Source organism: Rattus norvegicus, chromosome 3 (assembly GCF_021556685.1).
Source record: "Rattus norvegicus strain SHRSP/BbbUtx chromosome 3, alternate assembly SHRSP_T2T, whole genome shotgun sequence".
Taxonomy (NCBI): Eukaryota; Metazoa; Chordata; class Mammalia; order Rodentia; family Muridae; genus Rattus; species Rattus norvegicus.
This window is the reverse complement of record NC_141536.1, coordinates 55,901,412-55,917,458: the sequence shown is the minus strand read 5'-3', so window position 1 is coordinate 55,917,458 and position 16,047 is coordinate 55,901,412. Positions and strand designations below refer to the sequence as shown.

The 16,047-nt window shown below is 43.0% G+C and overlaps 1 protein-coding gene across 4 annotated transcripts in view; it reads right to left on the bottom strand.

The window, feature by feature from the left end:
* Positions 1-6,485: 6,485 nt before the first annotated feature.
* The window catches only part of Itga6 (integrin subunit alpha 6), a 71,641-nt gene continuing 62,079 nt past the window's right edge, over positions 6,486-16,047 (bottom strand). For 2 of the 4 annotated variants that reach the window (XM_087646495.1, NM_053725.2), the window contains 3 exon segments: positions 14,989-15,114; positions 11,254-11,383; positions 6,486-9,012 (listed from right to left, as the gene is read on the bottom strand). In XM_087646495.1, the coding sequence (XP_087502621.1) occupies positions 11,276-11,383; positions 14,989-15,114 (234 nt within the window). In that variant the 3' untranslated portion in view covers positions 6,486-9,012; positions 11,254-11,275. 4 annotated transcript variants of the gene reach the window in all.

Here is a 16,047-nt window from a genome sequence, read left to right as displayed (position 1 = left end):
GTTCCTATCTCCAGATTCCCGCCTTGCTTAAATCTGCCTTGGCTTTCCTCAGCAATAGACGATGATGAGGACATGTAAGCCATGTTAAGTCTTTCCATCCCAAAGTTGCTGCTGATCATAATGTTTATAATAGCAACAAAAGGCAAACTGGGGGGGGAGGGGTCAAGGAAGACACTGATGTAAAGGTTGGGCTTCCACCTGAGGCACTCATATGTGAATAAAGACTCTCACTCAGGGTAACTGGCTCGGTCTGCCACATCCCAAGTCTCCACAGTCTAGATGTTCTAGCCCCTTAACCAGCATGCGGAGTCTTCAAAACGGAAGTGGATTTAAAACCAGTTTTCTTGTCTTACCAGCTTGGAGGCGTTCCCCGGGGGTTCTGTTCACAAGCTTTACTAACTGAACTTTCTCTGTGCTCTGCACAATTGCCATGTCCAGACTCAAAGCCTTTCTCTTATGTCTTCTGTCTTCTGAAAAAAATTTACTGCTTCTTGTTGATAATGCGCTGTTACATGTCCTTGAGAATGCTAGTTTTCTGTCCAACTTTCATTTTCTGTATTGCAAGTACCATGGTGTGTGTATGTGTGTGTGTGTGTGTGTGTGTATGTACAAGTGAAACTGCAGTTCATTTCTCACATATACATATGGAATATACATTCTAATAAGCTTGTTTTTTTTTTCTTTACTACTCTACCTTTTTAATCAGGAGTCTATCCATTCCAATCACTCAGGAGTATTTTGTCTTATCTATACTATCCAAGTTCAAGTTGGACCCAGTGCGGTGTGTGCTTATAATGTCAGCTCTCAGGAGTCCAACGATCACAAACTCAATGCTAGTCTGGCTTATATAATCAGTTTATGACCAGCCTGAATTACAGTCTGACTGTGTCTCAAAACACAGCAGCAACAAGAAAGAAAACCACAGACACTCGCAAACCCTTAAACTTTTGGCCGTGTAAACTCTCTTGTCCATCCAGTGTTTTGTTTGCAAGGATGTTGATTTCCTCCCTTTCATTAAGCTCTTTATTAATTGCTTTGCTCATTGCTGTGACCATACCTGACAGGTTTCTGACAGTCACAGGCTACCATGGCCACCAGGGTATCAGAGGCAAGATGCAGTGGCTGAGTTTGAAGCAGTGGCAACATACAGTAGCAGCTTCCGCACATGGTGGCAGACAGAACAAATGGGCAGATGTAATCACCTGGGTATGTCCCGAGTGGAGCCAGGCTCCACATCCTCAAGTTTTCACAACCCTTGGAATGGCATCAGCAGCTGAAGGCCAAGTATCCAGACACACCAGCTCAGAGCACTGTGTGTGCGTTCAAACAGTAACAGTCCCTAGCTGCTTATTTCTGTAATTCACAGGAACTTCCTTAGGCCATGCTATTAAGACAGAGCAAAGAGACCCAATGTTTAAAGGTCCTTGACTGGGGTTAAGTGTCAGGAGTGCTAGCTGCTCATCCAGAGGACCCAGCACCCACATCGAGTGAGGGAACGCTATTTAGGAGACACTCTCCTCTAGCCTCAGAGGGCACTCGTGATAGACTCTCACAAAAACACATTCATAAAAACTAAACCTTCAATATAAAAGGATTCTTTGAAAAACTTTATACGTGTATGAATGTCTTGTCTGCATGTATGTATGTGTGTTACATTGTCTGACGCCCTCAGAGGCCATGCTAAGATCTCCTGGAACTTGAGTTATAAGTGGTTATGAGCCACTATATAGATTCTAGACAACCAAACCTAGGTCCTCTACAAGAACAGCAGGTGTTCTTAGCCACTGATCATCTCTCTAGTCCATTAAAGAAAAGGAAACTCAACAAGCATGCAAAAAAAATTTTTTTGTACATTTCTATTCAGAAAAAAGAAAGCTGGAAGGATCAGCTGTGGCAACCCAGCATGCCTGCTCAATTATCCTGGCCCACTGACATTAATGCGTACCCCAGACCCTAGCCCAGACCCACGTTAAAGCCATTCTCCCAATGGCAAAGTCAATGCTGATATTTAAGCTCCCAGTGATAGGTACATTAAAGAGGCTCAATTACATTTTTGTTTTTAGATTTTTTTTTCCCCTTATGTTGCTCAGGATGGCCTTGAATTCCCAGACTCAAGAGAGCCTCTTGCCTCAGCCTCTTAGGGAGCTGGGGTTAAAGCCATGGACCACCACACTGGCTCAAGTGTGATTTTAACTAGAGGAGGGCACTTGGGTTTTTGAGTTGTAATTGACGACACTCAATAGTAAATCGTGGGTTGATAATGAGAAGACAGAAGGTTTTAGATATAAAAAGTTAGCAGTGTTTCCCCATCTGAAAAGCGATGCCCCCCCCCCCTTGCTCTCTTCCTACGTAAACGTTTTAACTCTGAGCCATAAAAAGTGCTAAGTAAAAATTAGGTCATGTTAATAAGCACTTCCAAAGGGTCGCACTTCCTCCCTGTTAAGTACTGCTGAAAGGAATTCTCTATTTTATAGATGGAGGAACAAGAGCCCAGACCTGACTACACCCCACAGGGTCACGTTAAAGAGGTGAAGCTGCCCCAGCTCTGTGCTCTTAGCTAACACCCACTTGTCTGCATTGAGGATGGCATCTCTAGCTGCTTAGCCAGGTACAGAAGTTACCACAAACAAGAGGCACTTTTTCTTTTTTTTTTTCCGGAGCTGGGGACCGAACCCAGGGCCTTGCACTTGCTAGGCAAGCGCTCTACCACTGAGCTAAATCCCCAAACCCCAACAAGAGGCACTTTTATTCCATGGGCAGAAGACTGAATACACACAGGCCACTTGATGATCTTTAAGGCAGTCTTCACTGTGGCTGAACTTAGAATGGATTACTCTTAGAGCAAGTTTAAGATTCATCCAGAAACAGGACTTGGGAGATGGCTCAGTGGTTAAGAGCACTGACTGCTCTTCCAGAGGTCCTGAGTTTAATTCCCAGCAACTACATGGTGACTCCCAACCATCTGTAACTGGATCCGATGCCCTCTTCTGGTGTGTCTAAAGACAGTGACAGTATACACACATATTTGAAATAAATTAATTAAAAATAAAAGATTCATCCAGAAATTGTGAGCCCACAATTCAACTGTTAGTGTCTTCACTCAAGCTTTTAGTTCTACTAAGTTAATTTAGGAAGGTAGAGACAGGGTGATCATTGGTTCATGTCACCATGAGCTACCTAGTAAAGTCAATGCCAACCTGGCTCTGAGACCCTGTCTCAAAACACAAACAAAACAGTTCTCCTAATCTTATTAATGCTGTATCTTTATTGTTTTGAGACAAAGCCCTGGTTGTTTGGAATTTTTAAATAGTTGAGTCTGGCCTGGGACTCAATAGACCCACCTGCCTCTCCTGAGTGCTGAGATTAAAGGAGTGTCACCATATCTGGTTAATACCACCCATCTCAGTGTCAGGAGAAAAAAAAAACAAAAACAAAAAAACAAAAACAACCCTTTAAATTTAGGAGTTGAGGCCAGACTAGGCTACATGGTTTGATCATCAGAAAGACAGGTGTGGGGATGGTAATAAAGGAGAATTTTAAAAGGTCCTTTAAAAAGGCCAGAGCCAAAATGTTATTTAGGTGTTTCCCAGAACCAAATTTAACATCCATGTGTGTATGAGTGTGTAAATATGTGTGCATATGCATGTGTGTATATGTACACACACACACACACACACACACACACACACACACACACACACACACACACGTACAAACTTCCAGCTGGCAAATGATGAACCTTAATAGAACACCCACCTCAATCTAATTATTGGTGAATTGAACACTTACCTGCCAGGCTCTAATGTAACAAAAGCAGCACATTCTGACCCTATAGGTGAGGACTTGGGGCAGATGTTCCAGAAGGATAGAGAAACTGTTTCCTCCCCCTGGCAGAGGACTAAGATGCATCAGGCCAGGGCAGCAAGAGGAGGCACTTAAGCTTTGCTCAGGGCTACAAAATTACACTTGACTCCTCCACTCCTGAGTAACCCCACTGTGCTCAGCCGTGCCCTTCCAGCGAGCGCCTGGCCTGCAGAGGCGCTAGGCTGGACCCGGCTTTCTCCATCTGGGCTTTTCAGTTTGGTTTCCTTTAAAAGCTTATGTTCGGAGTACTTAGCCATGCACCCATCCCTCATGAATCTTCCTCTAGATGAGGTCTGTGGCCAACACCCCTACAGAGTTGGCTTCAGATCCTAATCAAGGGAGCCCCCTACAAATAAACAATTGTTTTTAAGGGGCCAGCAGCCCATAGAGGAAGTGTGGGATCTGTTTCTAGCACTCCTATCATGTGGCTCATGCCAACTGTAAACACACACACACACACACACACACACACACACACACACACACACACACACACACACAAATAAAACAATAAAATTAAGGGGATGGGGGTGGAGTCAGATGGCATAGGAGTAACTTGGTCCCAAGCCTGATGACCTCAGTTTCTGGGGACATGGTAGAACTGCCACTTCTTCACACTGGTGCTGTGGCATACGCATGACCCCTCACGTATATACAGACATACAAGTGAATAAACATAAGAAATTAAATTAGCAAAGGGGAACTCCTACATTCAGGCAACTAGATCAGTCATCTCCACCCCCGCCCCTGGGGAGGCATTAGCAGACACCAAAGTAGGCTTTTTGTATCTGACCATAATCAGGACTGGAGGGAAGGATAGCCTCCTACTAGCTTTTGGAAGCTACCTCTGACATTCGGAAGTCTAGTCTCAACTCTCTGAACGCTGTTTCTTCATCCCAACCCCCTTCCATTCCACTCCCTACCTCCCCGCTGGCGACCCTTTGGTCTTCAGGAACTGCCTTTACATTATTTTTTATGCTGCATGGATGATTTGTCATCCTAGTCTTGAGAACACATTAGCCAGGACCTCACCATTTCACTCTTCCTTTAAAACCCCACTCTCTCCTCCCACTGTCCTTCAGTGGGTGTCCCATTAAGACATTTCCTTAAGAAGGCTGATCTCAGTCCTGCTTTCCTGATCTGGATAGAGTTGAAAGCACCTCCCACCCACATTCTCCTCACATTCTGGAATATTAATACTTAGCCACAAGGGCAAAGCATAAACCATGGCTGTGTGTGACCCCTGACATTTGGGGCAAGCAATTTGTGACAGGAATAAAGCATCCCTGCTTGCAACATTTCCTTTATGAATCCCTCTGTGGCAGAGACCCCTGAAATACCACCATTGTTCATGGGCATTCCTGTGTGACTTCTGGCAGCAGAACTTCTGTTCCATGTCACCTGTATCAAACTTTTAGAGAAACCACAACTAAGGGTGGACTCAGTGACTGTGATGGTTGCCTGTTGCTGTAGTAGTTAAGTATGGAATAGCCACAGAATGGATATGTGAATTGAAGCTATGAAAAGACACTGACCTAAGTCATTCTGGGTACCAGTGACATGTTTCATTGGGCAGCAGTACCTGTTTGTTTTCAAAGAACCAAGAAGGGCAAGACTCAATATGTAACAATGGTTACGGAAAAGTTACTCAATGTAGCAGGCACACAACATGTGCCAGATCGGAAATGTATTTGTGTCAGGGTGTGCTACATTGTCTAGACACTACCTACGCACTTAATTTTCTTATGATTGTGATAATCTAGCTAGAGAAATTATAGAAAATCGCTTAATTCTAAATGAAATGGCCTACTGAAGAGAAGTATTTTCTGACAGGTGGATTCTGTCACAAGCCAGGTATTAACTAAATATCCCATCCTAGCTGGATTAGTCTCACAGTCTCCAAGTAGAAGCAACTTGGCTATACGAATTTTCATTTTTTTAAGCCACAGTATCACTGCAAAAGCAAACAACAGGGCTGGAGAGACGGCTCAGCCGTTAAGAGCACTGACTGCTCTTCCTGAGGTCCTGAGTTCAATTCCCAGCAACCACATGGTGGCTCACAGCCGTGTGTAATGAGATCTGGTGCCCTCTTCTGGTGTGTCTGAAGACAGCAACAGTGTACTCATATGAATAAAATAAATCTTAAAAAAAAAAAAGCAAACAACAACAACAACAAAAACCTTACCATGTTTGAGTCTTTGAAGCAGAGTATCAATAAAAAGAGACGGTTCCCATTTTCTAGGTATTGTGAATAAACCACCTGTAAGACTATATTTCTATGTCTTCTTTAAAGAAAACGCTCACCTATTGCCAGCAGGTAAATAAGAGATTCAAAAGAAGATTAAATACAAACAAACAAAAAAAAACGCAACATCTTCAAACAACTCAGGAGGCCAGTAAGACGGCTCAGTAGGTACCTGCCACCAAGCCCAAGGCCCAAGCTTGAAGTTGGGTAGCACATGGAGAGAAAGAGCCAACTCCCAAAAGCTGACCTCAGCATGTGCTCTGTGCCCACACAAGTGTACGCACTAGAATAAATAAAAGGAAAACCCTTTAACCACGTTTACACTGTATCACTTTAGGTTTCTTTCGCTGCTCGGAAAGTATATGGGACACTGAACAAACATTGAAAGCTTTACTTTGGCTGCTGAAATACAAAGAAAGGTAACTCGGGTTGTCATGTATAATCTTAGATTGTGGTTTCACATACATAGTGCTGTGTTAACAAGCGATGAGCACTTTCATAAAAAAATTTATTTCACACTTTTATACAAATATCCACAGGTGTTTTCTAATTATGAAATAATTTTACAATGCTAGTTAGTATAAAAACCTATCAAATGCAAACAGACCAGTGACTTGACTTGAGATGACATTTTAAACAACTCTAAACTCAAACAGCACAACATTCTTGTTTCCTCGTTGTTGAACTCCCTCCTAACCCTTACCAGGACATTCATTTTTTTTTATAACAAAGGTCTACAAACACTGTCAAGATATCAGCTTCCTGGCTGTGTCCTTTAAAGCCAGTGTGCTAGGCTCCAAGATACCCAAGCAAGAAACTGACACTTTACACACTACTAGAACCTGTGGTAGAGAACTTTTGTAAACAAGGCATCATTTGTAAGACCATTTTTTGAGTGAAAAAGCAGAAGTAGGACCAGAATGAAAGTCTTTAATATCTTAAGGTTGTAATGTTTTATGAAAGGAAAAAAAAAAGAATTAAAACTCAAAGCAACGGTGTCACATTTAGCAATGTTTTGTTCTTTTAAAAGATGGAGAAGTGGCTGGGATCTAGCTTGGTCGCCACAGAGTGCTGGCCTGGCATGCACAAAGTCTGGGGTTCAATCCCAAGCACACACCTGCAATCACAGCCCTGGGGTGGGGAGGTATGGGGATCAGAAGTTCAAAACTATCCCAAGCCACATAAGGAGTTCAAGGCCAGCCTGGGTTACTTGAGACCAAGTTTTAAAATAAGATCGAGAACTGCTTATCCAAACCAATTAGCACCAGCTCTCGGTTGCCTTCCATATAACTTAATGATTGTAAAACACAATTTAAAAAAAGTTTTGATAATATATTCAATCTCTGTTGACTATATATAAAAAAAAATAATTGTTTTCCCCCTCCTATCATTTTTACAACCAACCAACCAAGGCGGGCCCAGGCACGCTAGGCAAGCACGTTTGCAATGAGCTAAACCTCCTGCTCCAGGCCTAAAAGTCTTATCATAGTAGTCACAAGTCACCTGGAGGAATTTAGATTCGGTGAACGATTAGGAAAAAAAGCAAACATGGGGCTTGCTGGTTGAATGAGTCCAATGATATTTAAGAAGCTAGGTGCCGTGCGTGGCATTCTGTCTGTCTGGTACGGCTGTTTTGGCGACAGATGCTCTTCAGTAGTCTCACACTGGATTGGTCTGGATCCACATGGGTACTCACGTCAGGTCCTGAATACACAGTGTTGGCAGCATTGAGCACACAGACCCTAGAGTTCGGTGAGCACGCTCACCTCTAAGAGTTCTGAAAGTTACAGCACGAAGTTCAGAAGTTCCACACAGGGCTCAAAACCATATACCCAACGCTGGGGAAGGACGAAACGTCCTACAGTCAACCCCGCTTCGTCAGACTTTCTGGGTTGGGGGGAGGGCCTGCCAGAAAGGAGATGGTATCATTTACAGGTGAGTTTAAGTTATTCAAACAACCCTTGCATGTTAATAAAGAACTTTTTCTTTTTGCAGTAAATAGTTAAGGTCAGAACAAAAAAAAACGACCTCCCAGGTTCTCTTCTCATTGCTTAATCAACCTGAAGCATCTTTGGCCTACTAGTCAACAGCAAGATGGCTTGAAGAAAAAATAAATATCATATACAAACAAGTGTAACTAGCATTCAAGTCTGTCGAACCTGTGCCTTAGTGACAAGGGAGACAGGAACCTGTGTGCATTTGGCATCAGCAAGGGTCCTCACTTCTAGGAAATGGAGAGAGAAGGCCAAAGGGTAACAACACCTTCTACTGCATATTTAATTTAAGACAGAACTTTCAATAGAGGCAAAGCTATCCATTGGCAGAGTCTTGAGCCAAGAAACATCATCTTGCAGGTTCTCCAGTCTTATGAGAAGGATGCTGTGGGAGCAGGCTGGAATGGCCACTCTGTTAGCACAGATGATGGCGGGGAGAGAACGTCCCGGGAATGCAGATGGGCAGGCCCTGCCCCAGTGTGTGGAAATCAGCCACATCAAAAACCAAGGCAATCCGGAAAGTTAAATTAAGGCAGTTAAAGAAAAATCCACTCTACTAGTCTTAAACTTGGCTGTGCAAAACAGGAGCCTGAGGTGTAACAATATCCACAGTTGAAACTGTAGGTCCGTCCTGGGTGTAGTCAGTCTCATATATGGGGCGCTGAGCAGGCTTTGAAGTCACCTGGATTTCTGAGCTGGGAAAAATAAGGGGGGCTTTGGGCAGTGAGGCTTTCTTTCCTACACCCTCCTCTATGAGTAACTTTCGTTTTCATTCCACTTCGGGGGCCACTTTTTTTCGGGGTTATCAGTGTGTTTCTCGTCGTTGATCTCTCGCTCTTCTTTCCGAATCCGCACCGCATGGTATCGGGGAACACTGTCATCGTACCTAGAGCGCTTAAAGAATCCACACTGGGAGGGGGTGGGGGTGGGGCAGAAAAAAACGAGATGGAAGTTAGTTAATCTGAACACCAGGTGCACTACAGCAGAACATGTAAGCACTCGTGCAGCTAGGTCTATCTCCCGAGTGCTCAGAAAAGACACTGTTTCCTTTAAAAAAAGAAAGTAGCCAGTGGGATATGCAGGGAGAATGGATGTGGACCTGGCAGAACAGCTTCCGCTCTAATTCTTGACTAGCAATTTAAGCATTTTGTGAAACAGTGCTTTAAGAGGAAAAATAAAACCCACCCTATAAGTAAAAGATCAAAATTTCCTATCACTAGATTGTTATAAAACATCTTGTATTTGTGTGGAAGAAACTGGACCTTGCGGTGTAGCCAAGGTCTGCCTCAAACTCATCATCCTTCCAGTCTGAAGCTCCCCTCGATATTAGGCCTGTGCATACCATGATCAGTCTAAGGGCATCCCTCTAAGGGTGTGAAGAAAAAATTACTTTCTATTTTTCACCCATGGATAAACTGTACATCAGATCACAAGTAATTTTACAAACACTATTTGGTATGCCACGTTCTAACGGGTCCCTTTAAGACGAGTCTCTCTTCCCTGGGCTTTACATCCCCTGTCACCAGGTAGACTCACACTGCAGTGCTTCCAATTTAGCAGTTTTGTTAATGAGTTACAAAGTAATTGTGTTGCATAGTAACATCAGTCAGTCATGAATCTCATGGGACTCAAGGACAGCATCACCACACTGAATTGTAGAGCACTCCCCAGTTTCTCCTCTTCCTTTAAAAACAGGAAGGAAAGAAAGGGGGGCGGGCTTTTGAAAGGGAGGGGAAGTAAAGCCAAATTATTAAAACTTATTTACTTAAAAAAAAACTAAACCAAAGTGCATTTTAAAAATATGCCTAAAATTTTTGAAGCGGAATTTTAAAACTTATAAACAAGAATTTACATTTTTTTTCTTTTTTAAAGGAGTCTTTTCAAATTTAAAAATGCAGTTCAGAAGTGGGATCTATGTAGAATGCTCAGTTAATGTCCTTATTTTGTGACAGCAACACGAATATTATAATTATATTGGAGAATGTTGTGTTATAAAATTGCCACGAGGCAAGGCAAAAATCACAATTCCAAGAGTTTTGTTTAGGCCATTTCTCCATGGTCTCATTTGTAATTCAGTGCAGAAAAAGCCACTATACTTATTATAAAATATGACTATTGTCTGTCCCATTTAAAAACAGAAGGAAACGCAGTTGGAAATGTGAAATCAAAATGGCCACATTGGGATCACTGGGTCAATGCCACGGAAAGGAACTGTAGCAACAACTGTAATCCCTCTTGCCCATAGAAAAGAAAGGGGGAACTGCCAACAATTCCTGTTTCCATGGGTTTAAAAAATCAAAGGAGAAAAATATGAACTTAAAATCAGCTGAGAGCCAAGGTGGAATAAAGGGGCTATGCATGTGAAACCCAGTCAAATGCCATTACAACATGTTGAAATAGAACCACCCTGGCACTTGGGTGTTAGAATTTTTTTGCCTGCTGATGATGGTCACTTGGGCAAAGGGCCACATCCTGAAATACTCAAGAAGCCCATATGCTGACAATGACTTTGTTGTAATGGCTTTGGCCCAGAAGAGATAGAGAGGAAAAGGAAGACACATGCTTAGCAGCGCAGGACCACGTCCAAGTCGCAGTAAGCACCCCAAGCCTGGAGCGAGGACGACAGTGAAGACAGAAGAAGAGAGCCTCTTCCCAGGAGACACACAAGCTCTCCCACATGCAGCAGGCTAAGCAGGCAGTGGACAGAGCCTCTGTCCCTGGGAAGTTCCAAGACGAACAAGAAATCTGGGCCGATTTCTCATGCGCTTTTGAAAATTCCGAGCGGGACACAACGTTAGGAACACATGGCTGGCAAACTGGCTGGCAACAGCTCTCTTAAAAACCTAATCAGACAAGCCAGCGTGGCTGCCTTCATAGCTGGGGTGTTGCTCAACAAGAGCACAAAATAACTCACCTGCCACAGAAGATTCTTTGTGCAACAACAACAACAAAACAACCACAACTGAGCTTTCAAATAAAAATAACATAAATCAATCATCAATCAATCAATCAATCAATCAATCCAAGCAAGGCAAGACACCTGGAAACAACTGTTAATGGGACAGACACAGCAAAAGCTGTCATTCTTAAGTTAGCCACCACAACCACAGCAGGTCCCACAGCTAGCGATGAAAAACATTGATCAATTACCAATTAGGGAAGTAGATCAATACTATGCATCGGAAGTAAGCCTCTCTTTATCAGACGGCTGAGTGTGGATCTCAGCCTTGTGGTAGGTGGCATCGTAATGATCTTTCTTATTTCTCTTGAAGAAACCACACTACAAGGAAGCAAGGCATTTAGTCAATTTTATAGCTTTGGGTTTGAAAGCTAAAGAAAAGAGCATCTCAGACTTTAACCTAAGGGAACAGCCGTCACCCTGTGCCAGCATTTAACAGAGTCGGCCACTCAGTGTCCCTACATGAGGACAACACGCACTGACTAACTGACTTTCTATTTACAGCAGAAATCTTAGGGTCATCCCAAAAGGAAAATATACATGCACATCTGGCTGGAACTTAGGTGATTTTTTTTCCTAGCAGGATAGACTCTAAAACGTCAGAACAGTCACATCTGCAGTCTAGTGAGACGAATGACGGGAAACAAAGCCCGTAAGATTCAGTAAAGCCAAAATAAAACATAAATACGGTGTGTTTATCTGCTTCTGTAGTTAAATTTTATTGGAACAACACTGTCTGCTGGGTACCTCTGGACCAACTGCTAGCGTGAATCACAGAATAAATTCCAACGGAAGAGTAACTGATGTCATTTCCCCTGGAATCTGAACCACCATGCAACCCTTAAGCATGAGGAACTCATGTTCCTCCGTTTAGGTCACTCTAGATGAGCATAAAAGTGTAATTCCACTCTCTGCTCTTGCTCCCTTCATTCAACAGTGGGGAATTTTCCTATTCACTTTCATCGGGCTCACAGGCTGTGGAGCTAACATTTGAAATACAACTCGGTCAGTGTGGTGGTTTGAATACGCTTGTCCCAGGGAGTGGCAGTATTGGGAGGTGTGGCCTTGTTGGAGGAGGTGTGTTGTTGTGGACATGGGCTTTAAGACCCTCTTCCTAGCTGCCTGGAAGCCAGTCTTCCTCTAGCAGCCTTCAGAACAGATGAATAACTCTCAGCTCCTCCTGCACCATGCCTGCCTGGATGCTAACATGCTCCACCCTTGATGATAATGGACTGAACCTCTGACCTCGTAAGCCAGCCCCAATTAAATGCTATCCTTAAAAGAGCTGCCTTGATTGTGGTGTCTCTTCACAGCAGCAAAATCCTAACTAATAGCTAAATAAATCTCCTGGCGAAATTGTGCCTCCCAGTCTAGCAACTCATAAAGGAAAAAAAAAAAATCTACATCTGCCTATTGCAGGGTGGGAGCCACCGACTGTACATGGTTACTCAAGCTGAGACAAATTTAAATTGAAAATGCAACTCTTCCACTGTACCAGGCAAAGGTGACTCCTGGTGATCAGGGGATGCTGCCGCTCTAGGACAGTTTCATATTACAGATCGCTGTACTGGGATACAGTGACTTAGCCTATCTCGTGTGTACTTGTGGCTGTGGCTGTCAGGGTGATACATAGCGAACACAGCCAAGTTGTAGTCACAAGAACTAGTAAATAGGGCAGAAGAAAAGTAAACCAGAACGAAGATTTGTTTCTTTTGTTTTTTGTTTGACAGGGTTTCTCTGTGTAGCCCTGGCAGTCCTGGAACTCTCTGTAGACCAGTGGGCCTTGAACTCAGAGATCCAACTGCCTGTCTCCCCAGTGCAGGGATTAAAGGCATGTGCCACCAGTGCCAGGCAAAATGAACAGTCCTAAGATCCCTGAGGACTTTTGTCCTTTACTTCTAAAGGGACTCCTGTGCAAAAGGCAGCATTTATGAAAGAGATAAAGCCAGGATTCCTCTGGTTAGAGTGGAGCTCCCCAGTAGCCTTTGACATTGATGTAGATGGACAAGCTCAGGTTAAAGACTGCTGAACTGTATAGCTTACCCAGCATCCCTCCACAGTGGCGGGGACTGAAGCCAGAGCCTAGCACAGAGTGTAAAGCTTTACTGATAAGCTACATCCTTAAACCCTAGAACCCTTTCTGATCCTTAAATTCCTTGTTTTAAATATGAATAATTTTTATAGAGAAGAATATGAAGCAGTAAGACTGATTTCCATGTGGAGGTTGAGGAAGGTATCTGATCATTTTAGAATCTACTTCAGGGTCTGGAAATTAGAACATCAAAGAAGCCAATGAGATCACTTAGTCGGATCCAATTATTAAACAGCTGAGATCCAGGGGAACGAAAGGATTTGCCCAAAATTGTACACAGCTCAAGTATCTTAACTCTGCGTCTACTGTCATGACTACCCAAGGATTCAAGACCACTAATAAGATCTGCTCTGGGAAAAGACTGGCCTTGTAGCCTCTTCCAGAGAATACAAGAACACCCACAAGTATCAAAACCCCCAATTAATTTTTAAGACCAAATAATTATACCAAGAGCCCTAATACTCATTGGCTGTATTTGACGAAGAAACCTACTGCTTGAGATATAGCTGAACAAAACATTAAAGAATCTGTGTATCAGGAAGGCTACTGGTATGGACGGATGCCAAGCCTCAGAGTATCTCAGCCTGGCAAAGGGGAAGTTGTTTGGAAGAATGGTGCGGGGCAGGGGTAGACTCACTCAAAACAGAACTCAGGAGTATCCTTTATCTGCCATACTCTAGGACACGATGGGAGGAAAAAGGTGGTTTGACCCTATCACATTCTTACTTCACCCCAAACAAACCTTCTGGAATAGACAGACACACCGGGAAGCACTCTACACGTAATGGCACTGCAATTCATGAAGCCAAATCGTAAGGCTGTAAATATCGTCCCCTCACATCGTATCAGGTTCTACCAAGTCAGTCATCAAGATGTCAGTTCCCAGACATTTCTGTAATCCGGCACTGCCCATAAGGACAATAGACCTCCATTACTCCCTGGGACTCACATGAGACCTACAGAGGCTGTAATCTATTGACCAATGCTCATAACTATTTCCTACATACTCTTTTGATGGCATAGACTCTTCATGGGGAGGAAGCAGGGAGAGATTATCGCGCGCTGTGCAGTCAGAAGATCGGGGTCTAATGAGGAACACCACATGGAGCCTGGATGTTCTCCATGTTTGTTACATGCGAAAAACCGTGAGATGGAGTATTACTCTGCCATCTTTTCCTACTACTAATCTAGAGGTGCGGGTGGTGATTCCCCGTGGCTGACATGAAGGCTTTTACGGAAGGGGGAATTAGCAGGAATTTATATTCGGATCGAACTGTTATCTGTCACTTTGGCTTAGATTTAGGGTTTGATCTTAGATACAGAGAATGCTAAATAAAGTAGTAAAATTCAAACTGTCACTTATCAAACAAGCTGAATTATATATAAGACATTAAATGTATTTTAAGAAACTTTTTACACACAAGTAATCTTTAAATGTAAATTATTATGTAGATGTGTGGGTAATTCCTGTAAAAAGTCTCCCAGATTTGCCATAATTTTATGATAAAATGTTGAGAAAGGGGGCTGGAGAGATGGCTCAGCGGTTAAGAGCACTGACTGTTCTTCCAGAGGTCCTAGGTTCAATTCCCAGCAACCACATGGTGGCTCGCAACCATCTGTAATGGGATCTGATTCCCCCTTCTGGTGTGCATGAAGAGAGCAGTATACTCCCATACATTAAATAAATAAATAAGTAAATAAATAAATATTTTTTAAAATGTTGGGGAAAAGAGAAATAATGAAAAAAGGAACTACAAGCATGTCAATATGAATCCTCGTCTATAAAAAACATGAAATTTATATCCCAAACTCAAAAGTGACAAACATGACTTACCTTCCACAGTAAAAACACTAATAGAGCCAGCATCAAAATCCCGGCAAGCACAGCCAGGAGGATGATCCACCACGCTATCCCTGAATACTGAGCTACCGTCTTTGAGGGAAACACCGTCACTCGAACCTGCAGGGCACACAAGAGAGGCCACTATAAACCAGATGTTCACACAGTGGGCACACAAGAGAGGCCACATAAACCAGATGCTCACATCAGTGGGCACTGACAGCTGCTGTTCTGCTCAACTCTGCTCTTGTACATGTTCTGAATGAAGTGTTAAGGACAGACAAGTCACTTCCTTTGACAGCCATTTCTCACAACAGAATACTGCTTCAATGGTCTCCCTCTCTCTCTGAAGATCTTACCCAGAGCCTGGGTGTGTGTGTGTTTTAAAGAAAAGTAGAGAAAACTATACAATGATGTACCCATAATTCCCTTTTGAGTCTGAACAGCTATCAGCAGCTAACTGTGTTTCACAATTACTTGGTTTGGTTTTAAATCTTGCTGTCCCACATGTGTAGTAAACATTCTATCTCCAAACTCTGCCTCCAGCCTTCAACCTGCATCCTTTTGAGAAGGATCACACTTTTAGGCAATTTTCAGCAGCGGAAAGGAAAGGGCAGGTTTGGGTGCAATTGTTCTACAAAGCCCAGATTCCAAAGACACTGAAAATGAGGGGTGAGCTTCGTAACAAAAGGGAGACATTCATTTTTTTCCCCTGGGCTATCAAACTAAAGGCCCTCGTAACAACACAATTTCCTAAAATGACTTGCTACCATGCTCTTAAAACAATATGTATGGACAAAGTAGGTTCCTTCAGGTGTAATGCAGACTCAAACTGTAGCAATGAGTAGTAACATAGTCTAAGCATGTGATCACTGGCAAACACCCATCAAAAATGCTTACCCCCAAACCTAAAACATCTTCTCAGCGATTTGTACTGAATGTCTACATTTCTTTACAGTTTTTTTGTTTTTTTGTTTTTTTGTTTTTTGAGCTGGGGACCAAACCCAGGGCCTAGTGCTTGCTAGGCAAGCGCTCTACCACTGAGCTAAATCC